At 42.8% G+C, this 13,243-nt stretch overlaps 1 protein-coding gene across 3 annotated transcripts in view; it reads right to left on the bottom strand.

Moving 5' to 3' along the window:
* The window catches only part of napepld (N-acyl phosphatidylethanolamine phospholipase D), a 36,357-nt gene extending 23,114 nt beyond the window's left edge, over positions 1 to 13,243 (bottom strand). The window contains exons 1-3 of one of the 3 annotated variants that reach the window (XM_078420141.1): positions 13,074 to 13,243; positions 10,329 to 10,638; positions 3,804 to 4,450 (exon numbers count right to left, since the gene is read on the bottom strand). In XM_078420141.1, coding sequence (XP_078276267.1) covers positions 3,804 to 4,450; positions 10,329 to 10,638; positions 13,074 to 13,243 — 1,127 coding nt within the window. Of the gene's footprint in view, positions 1 to 3,803; positions 4,451 to 10,328; positions 10,639 to 11,834; positions 11,921 to 12,433; positions 12,603 to 13,073 lie in introns of those variants that run through there. The other 2 variants (XM_078420142.1, XM_078420143.1) reach the window with 2 other exon arrangements.

Below are 13,243 nucleotides of genomic sequence, written 5' to 3'. Positions count from 1 at the left end.
ATTTTGGCGAGCAAATAAAATGGATTTATGTGGTGAAAAGCAAAAAAACTGCAGATGCTGAAAAACTGAAATAAAATCAGGAAATGCTCAAAATATTGAGCAGGTCAAACAGTATCCATGGAAAGAAAAACAGCGTTAAAGTTTCAGTTCAACGATCCTTCATCTGAACTGTAAAAGTAAGAAAGCAAGTATATTTTCAGTTGCAGAGAGGTTGAGAATTGGAGAGGACAGAGATTCATTTGATATGGTTGCAGTCAAGGTCATCCACATTTACAAATGCTTTCAGTTCTGTTGAAAATAGGGATATGAATGCTTATTAATCACACTTGATCTGGAGGAGTGTAAATAGAGGAAGATGAATAAGTATAGGAGATAACCTGTCTTTCCTGTTCATGTTATAACTGGCCAATTCTGATGCAAGATTGCCCGCCAATAGCTTTTCTCTCACCACACATCCCATCTGAACTACTGAATATTTACTGAATACAGAGCATTTGCTAATTTGCTAATTTCTGATTTCCAGCAACAACTGTGTTCTAAATCTCACAGCTCCAGTGAGTTTTCTTTTTCCAACTTTCTTTGTCTGAAGGTCCTGACCTGAAACGTTGCCTGTTCATTTCCTCCACAGATGCTGCCTGACCCTTTGAGTAACTCCAGCACTTAGTGTTTTGCTCAAGACTCCAGCATCTGCAGGAAAAACTGAATGAATATTCCTTTCTCTGGGAAAGAGAAGATGAGAAGACACTCCATTGCAAGGGAATCTAACATTAGCAGCCATGTAGAAAATAAATTCAATAAGAACTCAGGAGAAATGTCTTCAATCAAAATCTTGGTCAAATAAGAAACTTTCTTGGCCTGGAGTAGTGGAATTAAAACTGCAGGTAGATCTCAGGGAAGCAAGGAGAGGCTGGTGTGAGTCAGAAACATCAGCTTCGAACTGTTGGACCGACTGGGTTGTTGTTTCTTTAAATTTTACATGAAAACCAAGAGTGATGACAGGAAAACTGATGAAGAATGGAGCACTAAGGGGATCGTAAAGATATCTATTCCATCCTGATGAGCCTCTCGGCCCCTTTAATCCTCCGGTGATATCAACAATAACCTTTTTTGAAAGAAACGTAATTTAAAAAAAAAATTGTTCATTAAAGAAATAAAGAGGAAGGCTGTATTTTGTTGAGTCTATCTCTTTTCTCTCTGTTTTGGCTACATGCAGCACACCCTCTCCCGAGAGAATGGAACTAACATTCCATAATCCAGGCTGGGGCAATCTCAGAAACATGGAATGTAGCACCAGGCCGATGGGACATGCTGTGATTTGTCTCCCTTGTGATGAAGGGAGTTGCCCACATTTGTGACTGGTAGCTTGATGAGTCATGGCTAGCAACTGATTCTAATGTTCTGCTGCTGCATGGTGCAGCCACTCAAATTGTTCAAAAATATTAAAGCTAATGATATTTCCTTGTAATGGCTTGCTTTTTTACAGTCCGTGGTAATGACGGATGTTGAATTTTAAATTATCCAATGTAATGAGAGATTTTGTTGAAAATAATGAATTACTAAAGTGAAATACTTGCATTCCTCAGTACCTAATCACTACCTCCAAGTGCTCTAAAAGTCTTTATAATTTATGATTGCTGTTGTACAGCAAGGAAGATACCAGCCAAATTTCACAGAGCAAGCTCTTACAATCAGCAAGGAGATAAATCAGTTAGTCTCGTCAGCTGGTCAGGGACACTGGACATTTCCCTTGCTCTTCAAGATTACATTAGGTCAGCCCAGTGGCGCAGCAGTAGACTTGCACCCTCACAGCACCGGAGACCCAGGTTCAACCTGACCTTGGGTGCTGTCTGTGTTGAGTTTGCACATTCTCCCTGTGACCACGTGGGTTTCCACTGGGAGCTCCATCTGGTTTCATCCCACATCCCAAAGATATATGGATCTGTTGGTTAATTGACCCCTGTAAATTATCTCTAGTGTGCAGGAAGTGGATGCAAAAGTGGGGATCGATGGTCGGCGTACTCAGAGGGCCGAAGGGCCTGTTTCCATACTATATCTCTAAACGCAACTAAATTAAAATAATGTCAAGGGATTTTTTATGTATAGTTGAGAGGGCAGAGCCAGGAGATAATGTCTGATCTAAAACCGATCATTGCCCGTTATGGACCTCTGCATAACTTGACACTGAGTGAGTGAGTGAGACAGGTTTGCTCCAACAATTCAAAACATCTCCACCTCCATCTCTCAATATTTGAAGTAAGCATCCAAGCAAGGTGTCAGAAGGTCTGCAACACCAGTCTTACTATAAATGCACAGTAGCTCCTCTGGTATATGGGAAGAGAAAAATATTAAAAAGGATGCTCTCAGTACTGTATTCAGCTGCTCAGGTCTCTGCAGTAAGACTATCACAGACCGCAGTGGTATTCAGAGCCTGGATTTTCTGGATTTCATCACATTTACCAAACATCTTAACTTAAAATTACGACCAAACAGTCGTGACTACTCAATGAAGTCTTCAATCTTCTAATGATCCAGGTGTAGACCATTTATCTCCCTCCTAACTCCGACTGACGTGACTCAGGTAGCACTTCTATCAGTTTGATGAGTTTCTCTTCCCGAATACCAGAGCAGCTGTTGTGTATTTATCATTCTACTTCCTACAGACTTTCTGATACATTGGCCCAATGCTCACTCCAAAACGTTAGGTAATCTGCAGTAAGCACTAACAGGGAACTGAATTGTTGTTAAGAGCTCAATTCTGTTTTCATTCCATGTCAATGCATGCAGAGGTCCACATTTACCAACCGACAGTTAATTCTAACCACTAAATCCAAGGGCTACATTTAACTATCTGTCTATCACTTGTGATCATTAAATTGCATTATGTGAATCAACCCAGGGTGTCCAGCTCAGAACGTATCAATTACTTTCAGCCGTATCAACTAAACCATGTAATTTAAAGGTTGGTAACTCCCAGAGTTACCTTCACCCAATGTGGCATCTCATGTATCCCAGGCAGTTGTGGAGATGACAGTGGTGAGGTTTCTCTCATGTATGCTCTTGTGTTCTTTTGTAAAACCCAGGCCATAATGCATGGAGGTTTTCTCTCTCTGGCAAATGCTTCCTGCAAATGATCTACTCACCCTACATGATCAGTCCTGTAGAAAGGAAAGGAATGCTACTGTACTTAGTGAAAACTATTGCCACATTTTGACGTTAATATAGATTTGAGGCAATTTTCCCTTGAAGTAATTTCATAAGTTATTGGGCTGAATCAAATTAATCTACAATTGGAAATTATGGACTCTGCTACAAAAGGAGAATATTATTCTATCCCCCCCACCCCTCCTCCCCCATTAAAGGCCAAAACACACCCAATACATAAATTACAACAAATAAAAAAATCAGACACAAAAGGGTGGAGTAATTCAGCAGGTAAGGCAGCATCTGTGGAGAAAAGGAATAGGTGACATATCGGGTCAAGACCCTTCTTCAGACAGAGTCACCATATCACCTAACCAACAACGGCCCATTGTGTACCACACATTTCCTTGATTATTGTTGTTTTTTGCATATCTTCCATTAATTTCTCCCAAGTACCATCTATATATCTTGTTCCCCTTTCCCCTGACTCTCAGTCTGAAGAAGGGTCCCGACCTGAAATGTCACCTATTCCTTTTCTCCAGAGATACTGCCTGACCCGCTGAATTACTCCACCCTTTTGTGTCTGTCTTCAGTTTAAACCAGCATCTGCAGATCCTCCCTAACATAAACTAAAAGTCAGAAATAGCTGAAGTTGTACTTACCTTGGCTCATAGGCACCAATAGGAAGAGCAGCAAGGTCAAATGGTCCGTATCGTTTCCCTATTTGTTCAAAGGCCACACAATAACCGGTATCTCCAGCAAAAAAAAATCTGTTCCAGGGTCCAAGGACACACCAACTGCCCCACAGTGCTTTGTTGTCATCTGTCACAGTTCGTTTGCTCCAGTGCTGCACAGGTGTAAAAACAAATGTAACCTCATCGTGCCCAGGGACACAGTTTTCTTCCCACCAGTCTAACTCGATAACATTCTCACAGCCGCAATTCTGCATCCAGCCTAAGAGACCCAATGGTACAAACCACCTCAAGTCACTGCCAAATCGCACATTAAGACTAAGCACAGTATTGTAATCCAAATGATCATAATGGTTGTGACTAATAACCACAGCATCTATTTTGGGCAACTGAGCCACTGTACAGGGTGGGTTTCGGAACCGCTTTGGTCCAAAGAACTGCACCGGTGAGGCTCGTTGGCTGAACATGGGATCCGTCAGAAAAGTGAGCCCTTCCATTTCCACCATCAGCGACGCATGTCCCAACCATGTCACTCGGATTCCATTGCCCACATCACCTACCAGTTCTGGGTTTTTGACAAAGTATGGTTCTTTTATTGGCAATCCTACATCAAGTTCCTGGAAGCAAAGAAAATATATTAAAAAAAACAAAATAACCTGTTCTTTCCTGACAAATTGTTGTCATCTGTTCCTGAACAACAGCCAAAATGGTACACGATAGCGCGACAATTTTAGGCCCACCTTGCTCATCGTCGTCCCTTTGGTGCTAATGGAAGAAGTTTCATTGAAATCGGTGTTATATTTTAAAAGTTATTCACATTTTAAAGTTTAAATCTATCTCCTAGGGAGGGAGGGGGGAGGGGGAGAGGGAGGATAATGGGGGTTGAGGGGGGAAGGGGAAGGGGGAAGAGGGGAGCGGGGGAGGGGGGACTTGGTCTAGGGTTTAACTAAACCTTTTATGGAAGAGCAATGCTTTGAAGGCCAACTAAATGGGCCACCTTTACAAAGAGGTAGAACCTTACTTCAGGCCAATGAGGTGCTCATTTTTACCCAATAGTCTTTATGGAAGTTTTATTTTGGTTGGAATTTAGATTTTCCTACTTTCTTATTAAATTAGCAGTTAAATCTAGTTGAAAGAGATATTGGAAGGTAACCAGTGCCCATGAATGGTGCCCAAATAAGGATTAAACAACTTCAAAAGAGAAGTAAATTCTAGAATATTGACATAACTAAAACACAGGAATAGAATGTGTGTGAATTGTGACTTGGGTCAAACCTGGAGATGATGGTCCTCCTTTGATCTTGCTGGTAAAGGAAGCTGGTGGAGGGTGTGGGGGCAGGGTGGATGCGGGAGAAATACTGGACATGTTGCATAATGTATTCTTGTGCCAGAGCCAGAGAGGTCAGATAAACGGGTCCTTTTCAGAATGACAGGCAATGGCGAGTGGAGTGCCGCAAGGCTCGGTGCTGGGGCTGCAACTATTTACAATATATGTTAATGATTTGGATGATGGAATTAGAAGTAACACTAGCAAGTTTGCAGATGACCCAACGCTGGGTGGCAGTGTGAACTGCAAAGAGGATGTTAGGAGGTTGCAGGATGACTTGGACAGGTTGAGTGATTGGGCAGATGCATGGCAGATACACTATAATGTAGATAAATGTGAGGTTATCCACTTCGGCAGCAAAAACAAGGAGGCAGATTATTATCTCAATGGTGTCAGATTAGGTAAAGGGGAAGTGCAACGAGACCTGGGTGTCCTTGTACACCAGTCACCGAAAGTAAGTGTGCTGGTACAGCAGGCAGTGAAGAAAGCTAATGGCATGTTGGCTTTCATAACGAGAGGATTTGAGTATAGGAGAAAAGAGGTCCTTCTGCAGTTGTATAGGGCCCTGGTGAGACCACATTTGAAGAATTGTGTGCAGTTTCGATCTCCTAACTTGAGGAAGGACGTCCTTGCTATTGAGGCAGTGCAGCGTAGGTTCACAAGGTTAATCCCTGGGATGGTGGGACTGTCATATGAGGAAAGATTGGGAAGACTGGGATTGTATTCACTGGAGTTTAGAAGGATGAGAGGGGATCTTATAGAGACGTATAAAATTATAAAAGGACTGGAGAAACTAGATGCAGGAAAAATGTTCCCAATGTTGGGGGTGTCCAGAACCAGGGGCCACAGTCTAAGATTAAAGTAGAGGCATTTAAAACAGAGGTGAGAAGAAACTTTTTCACCCAGAGAGTTGTGAATTTGTGGAATTCTCTGCCACAGGAGGCAGTGGAGGGCAATTCACTGGATGAATTTAAAAGAGAGTTAGATAGAGCTCTAGGAGCTAGTGGAATCAGGGGATATGGGGAGAAGGCAGGCACAGGTTACTGATTGTGGATGATCAGCCATGATCACGATGAATGGTAGTGCTGGTTCGAAGGGCCAAATGGCCTCCACCTGCACTTATTTTCCATGTTTCTATATGGGTCAGTGAGGTAGGTTCTAAACAGAGTCTTAAAGAAAGGAAAGGGAAGTGAAGAGGCAAGGAAGTTTAGACAGAGTAGCTGGAGGCACTGCCAAGAAAATTGATTGCATTTAAATTCTACACAAGTGGATTAGTGTATGTGATTATTGTTTTTAATAACTTTTAAGTATTAGCTATCATTTTTAAACAACAAATTAGCTTCATGTGTAACACAGGGATAGATTTTTCTATTGGATTTGGTGTGAGCTGGCCCCGACATTGTGTACCAGCCAACAGTTCACTGTACTGTTCCGAAGTTGGAGTTATTTATATTAAATGCTTTTTCCAAGAATTTCTGTCAGTGAAGGTATCTAAAGTTTGATATCCTGAGCAGTGGAGGTTTCCCACCATTAAATTAAACTCTCACAGCTCTTTTAAACAACCTGTCATAAACAGAGTTTTTTTTTTTTGCATAAAAATGTTAACTTTCAAAAATTCCCAAGTTTGTCTGAAGTTGGATTATAATTCACTTATCGGTGGTAACTCTTTTAAGATTTTGCTTGCTTTCCTGCACAGAACACACAGAGCTCGTCACCTAATCTTTGGTCTCCGATCTCTCCGTTGTAACTTAATGTGTTCTGGGCAATTTTATCGCTGTCCTGTGCGTTATATTCTAAATTTTCCTCTCTTGTTCCATATTTTCCTTTTCTGTGGTGATGTAGAAGGATATAATGACAAAACAAAGCCAGCATTTTTGCACAGCTTCATGAGAACTAGCTCCCACAAACAGCAACATGATAATAACAAGATAATCTGCTTTTGCAAAAGGTTAAATATTGGCTAAGACAACTGGAGTAACTGGAGTGCCACACGTTTTACGTGTTTACATGCGCGAGGGAGCAGACAGGTCATCTCTTCTGAAAGACAGCACATCTGATCATACTGCAATCCCTCGACACTGTACTAGAGCCTGGGGTTTTACACTCAAATTGCTGGGACAGTATCTGAAACCTTGTGATCCAGAAGCCAGGCAATTGTGCTGTATTTGACAATCTCAAAACAACGGAATTCCTCAGCATTTTGTAATCTCCATTCTTTTTATATTCTACACATTTTTCAAACAGCATTTGCAAAAGCTGGTTGTTACTTTTTTATTTATCTGACATCCCTTTGTCCAGGCGGCATTTTACATTACAAGGCTTCTTAATGAATAAAAATTCGACAATCCCACTTTAACAAATAACATTATGCAGTCTGTCAAGCCAAGCAGCAAGCATTTCTTTACTATTGATCCTTTGGCCTGACGAGTGAAATCGATGAATCATGTTTTAATGATATGGGTGGTGTGTGGTACCTCAAGCTGCAAGGCTTCAATTTAAGAACTAAATGCAGAATGCAGTGGTTACTGGGAAAATACTCATTACTTTCTCCTACTTGTATATTTTAAGCCCAAAATAATCTACATTTAGACACCGGGGCTGCGAAATCAGCAAGAGGCACTTTAATGATCTCAGAAGGCTGTTTACTTTTATGAAAACCATCAGTCTAAACTTATCACAAAATACTGGAGTAACTCAACAGGTCAGGCAGCATCTAGGAGAGAGGGAATGGGTGACGTTTCGGGTCGAGTCCCTTCTTCAGACTGATGTCAATAGACAATAGGTGCAGGAGTAGGCCATTCGGCCCTTCGAGCCAGCACCACCATTCAATGTGATCATGGCTGATCATTCTCAATCAGTACCACGTTCCTGCCTTCTCCCCATACCCCCTGACTCCGCTATCCTTAAGAGCTCTATCTAGCTCTCTCTTGAATGCATTCAGAGAATTGGCCTCCACTGCCTTCTGAGGCAGAGAATTCCACAGATTTACAACTCTCTGACTGAAAAAGTATTTCCTCATCCCCGTTCCAAATGGCCTACCCCTTATTCTTAAACTGTGGCCCCTGGTTCTGGACGCCCCAAACATTGGGAACATGTTTCCTGCCTCTAACATGTCCAACCCCTTAATAATCTTATAGGTTTCGATAAGATCCCCTCTCATCCTTCAAAATTCCAGTGTGTACAAGCCTGGTCACTCCAGTCTTTCAACATATGACAGTCCCGCCATTCCGGTAATTAACCTAGTAAACCTACGCTGCATGCCCTCAATAGCAAGAATATCCTTCATCAAATTTGGAGACCAAAACTGCACACAGTACTCCAGGTGCGGTCTCACTAGGGCCCTGTAAAAGGGCCATGTCAGGGGGTCGGGACAAAGAAAGGATATAGGTGGAGACAGGAAGACAGTGGGAGAACTGGGAAGGGGGAGGGGAAGAGAGGGACAGAGGAACTATCTAAAGTTGGTCGTAGAGTAGGAGGGCAGGAGAAATCACAGAGGGGGAGCAGCGAGAGAGCATGTTGCTAAACTCTCATCGAAGAGAGGAGGAGAACTTCTTCAAAGTAGAAATATCTTGAGGAGAAATTGCAGTGGAGCGGCAAGTAGTGTAGGAAAATAACTGCAGATGCTGGTACAAATCGAAGGTATCACAAAATGCTGGAGTACCTCAGCAGGTCAGGCAACATCTTGGAGAGAGGGAATGGGTGACGTTTAGGGTCGAGACCTTCAGACTGATGTCTGTCGTAGAGTAGGAGGGCAGGAGAAATCACAGAGGGGGATGTCGTAGAGCAGGAGAAATCACAGATGGGGAGTCGTAGAGTAGGAGGGCAGGAGAAATCACAGAGGGGGAGTCGTAAAGTAGGAGGGCAGAAATCACAGAGGGGGATCGTAGAGTAGGAGGGCAGGAGAAATCACAGAGGGGGATCGTTGAGTAGGAGGGCAGGAAAAATCACAGAGGGGGACGTAGAGACATCAGTCTGAAGAAGGGTCTCGACCCGAAATGTCACCCATTCCCTCTCTCCTAGATGCTGCCTGACCTGCTGAGTTACTCCAGCATTTTGTGATACCTTCGATTTGTACCAGCATCTGCAGTTATTTTCCTACAGTCTAAAGTTATGATTTATATATTGTAGGCTTCACATTATTTAGATGAAAAAGTCATTTGCCATTTTACAGCTGTTCACTTACTGAATAAGGAAAGTGTACAGCATGATACAAATCTAAATAGTTATAGTCATAAGGCAACATCTCTGGATAGAAGGAATAGTTCTCCGACCAGTCTGACTGTTCCTCTGATTACATTGTATCTGTCTGCTTTGTTGTCACCTTCTCCTAGCCAACAATGGTCTATTCTACATTTCCTTGATCTGCATCTCTTTTGAAATCTTACACTTCCTTACCTCTGTAACTCCCTGACGCTCAGTCAGAAGAAGAGTCTCGACCCGAAACATCACCCATTCCTTCTATCCAGAGATGCTGCTTGTCCTGCTGAGTTACTCCAGAATTTTGTGTCTATCTTCGGTGTAAACAAGCATCTGCAGTTACTTCCTCTTCTTATCTCCTCCCATGATTAATATTCTCCTTTTCTTTTTATTATCTGTTTAGCAATATTCCTTTAAACTTTCTTCCCTCCTAAACTCAGTTATGTTTACATGTGCATACTTCCTTCTCCAAACATTTCTACTTTATTGAACTCAGACCTCATTTCTATTATGTTCAACTAAAACTCATTTTTCTAGCAACTGTAGAACTGCCTTACTCATTCTTTCCTCCCATGAGCAGTAGGTCTTTAGAACACAACTGATACATCTAATAATCACTGATTGTGAGTTTATGGGAACTGTACTGAAAAAGCAATAACAGTACCACCTCCCACTCTGGGGCACTGTTCTAATCAGACTACTGGACAATCGTGCAGAAAGACAAATATTTTCAAACATATGGTTGGTGATTCACTTATTAAATCAGAAATTATCATGGATAAGTATGCATAGATTTTGTACATTATTAAAGTGCTCTTATTGGCATGGATTGGATGGAGTGCCTGTTTCTGTGTTGTATCTACTTGTTACAAATAATCTCTCATAGAGAATACAATTGTGCTTTCGACTTCAAAGGATTTGTTAAATCCAACAGTTGAAAGCTTATGATTTTCTCCGACTCACTCACTCACCATTTTTGAATTTGGGATGTTTGTGTGGTCCTTTTCCATCACAACAAATTTCAACACTTTGCTGAAAGCAGGAGCATTCCATGTTGGCCACGGATTGATAAATCTGCCATCTTTGCCTTTCTTGGATTTTGTAACATCCTCTTCCAAACGGTAATCCAATCTGAAGCTTTTCCTGGAGGATCGGGATGAAGTGCTCCCTCTCGACTCTCGACTCACATTTCCTGGCCTTTTCTTCACAACTTCCTTGGGATAATGACTCCTGGAATTAGAAACTTGTTCTTCAGTGTTCACTTCCATGCTCCCCTCAGCTCTATAGTCCAGGGTAAATAAGGCAAAGTATATATTAAAAATGGAGTTCATGATCTCGGAGGTTTCTGATAAAAAATATCTGCAAAGGCAAAGCACAAATCCCAGCTTCACACCACTCTCATTATGTTCGCTGATGAATTAATGTTAATTTGTCACTTAGAGATCAGAAAGAGACTTTTACTTTCAGTTAATGACCTTATAATTCCCAATTTTGAGTTCACCATCAATCCACATGGGTTCACGGTTCAAAGAGAACTCTACTCATCCCTCTTGTTACCCCTGCGCTTTCCATTATGTAATCGGCACTTCACGGCCGCAAACTTGTAACTGGTGCTCCACAAACAGCCATACTAAAAGTCATATTTCAACGTTGCCCAAATCATCGCCTTGACGTGAAGGAAGCTTTCTAAATGTGTTATTTTTGGTGGGTGATTACTCCATGTTCTAATTACCCCCTGTTTTTTTGCACCCCGACCCTCAGTGTGACCCGCACCAAGGCAGCCGATGGCACGAGTGGTCTGTCGGCCGTGTATCTATCGCACGTCGCCAATATCAATACTAATCTACGGCCAAAACTGCGGTGTAGATGGCATTGAGGTAACCTTGTTGAACAAACTCTGGCCGTCTTTAAAACAAAACGACGCTCAGAAGCCGAACGATCAATATATGTCTGAAAACCCCCCGGAAAATTCTAGATTTGTTTTCAACAAAGACAAATAATACACTTTAAATTGTCAGCGGCAACATATTCCAAAGCCCGGTGTTCCTTCTTGTGGGGGTCTTCACACCATCCAGTCCCCTAACGAAGCAGTGCCCACGACACTACGCGGTGTACAACGTGAAGCAAAAACAAACATACACATACATATACACACACACACAAACAAACTTTCCAATTGTTCAATCTTAACGTAAGATGATACGCGTCTCCCGGGTCAATTATCGCAGTAAGCGGGTGATCAACAACAATAACATAAAAGTTCACCCCAGAGCCTGGGTGCAGTTTCTGATCTTACGTCGTTGTATCTACGCTACATGGAACTGTTAGCTCCACAAGCAGCAGGACGGAGCACTGGAGGGAAAGGGGAAACATTGTGGATGTTACCGATGTGTTTGTGTTTTGGTACAGACTCTGAGAGGTGGAGGTGGGTGTTGGGGGAGGGGTCAGCCCGGTGTTCTCGCACTTGATCAACTTACTTGCTGCATAGTTTACCTCGCGTGGTTGCAGCCCGCCCGCCCGCGGATGAGGTGACAGAGGAACAAGGCGAAGCTGGGGGGGAGGTTAACCCCTGCCCCGACACGTGATGCGGCGCTGATATCAGCCAGCCAGTCCCACGGGCACATTACTCAAAGATGCTCTGTCGGGGGCACAAAGAGAGATTTCTCCTCCTAAATCCAGCACCCTCCACTAAAATAAACAACCGAGTAGCCCAAATTTAATCGCTGGAATTCGCCGCCGGCCTTTACACCATTGCAGCACCAAGCCATTCGGAGGTTTATTTGAGCTGTGAGGTTCCGCATTTTAACAACTGCATTCAGATGGAATGGGGAAACAAGATTAAAGTTTGCGTTAAGAAAAGCTGTCCGTGTGGAAACTTATACAGGGGTTAATTTTGTTTTGCGATATATTCCTGAAAACGCTCGCGAATATCGAGCTGGATAAAAGCAACAACCTTTCACTTCACTGTACAGACACGGTTACTGTTGAGCATGTTTGATTTGTAGGCAGTTAGCAGCAACCGATTACATGGGAAATGTTAAAAATATAAACAGAGAAAGCCCGGGAGTTTCGTTACCCTGAGTCTCCTGGGGACGCCGGAGCTCCTCCACTCTCTCTGTGCATCGCCTCTATGTTTGGTGAAGTTGGAGAATGGTGACAAGCTGCGCCGCTGCCGTAAAACCAATGGAAATCGAGAGGCTTCGGTTTAGGTAACCAATTTCGGTTCCAATTTGGTAAACAAAATATTCTCTTCAATGATCCCGGTGGCTAGAGCTGTGGTCGGAGGGGGTTCGCTGCCGATTACTTTACTCGGGACAAACCTATATTACAATAATTTCCTTTGTTGAAACTCCGCCCAGACCCGGCACCCAGTGTCAAACCGCAGGGATTAGCACCGGATCCTAGCCTGACGGGGCATAAAAAACAAAGGCCATTGTAGTTTGGATTAACACCAAAAATGTATCCAAAAAGTTCGAACCGTTAAAAAATATATTAAAAACTCTAATTATTCAAGGTTCTGGATCTCCGTTTAACTTCTTGTTCTCCTTAATGATTTTAAGTCCATGCTACTCGATTGCAAAAAGATTGGATAAGGCCGCATGACTAACAAAAAGAATGAGATCATTTATTGAATTAAAAGGCGCCAAACGTATGTTCGGGGCGAGGTTTGGTGCCAACATGAATCAGGGGAATGAGATGAAAGGTTAGAAATTCACCTGGGATAGCAATGGGCGTTTGCCTCCCCCATGCTGGCTCTTGGGTCTGTCTCGCCACACTTCCAGTATCTATGGATCAGCCTCAGCAAATGAACCGCTGCTGCAATGCAAACCGCCGAGAGAGGCCGACAGACCGCCAGAGACGTGGGTCTGGTGCTCTCCGTCACCAT

This window comes from Rhinoraja longicauda, chromosome 23, assembly GCF_053455715.1.
Source record: "Rhinoraja longicauda isolate Sanriku21f chromosome 23, sRhiLon1.1, whole genome shotgun sequence".
Taxonomy (NCBI): domain Eukaryota; kingdom Metazoa; phylum Chordata; class Chondrichthyes; order Rajiformes; family Arhynchobatidae; genus Rhinoraja; species Rhinoraja longicauda.
The sequence above is the reverse complement of the archived record's forward strand: the minus strand, read 5'-3'. Positions and strand labels throughout refer to the sequence as shown.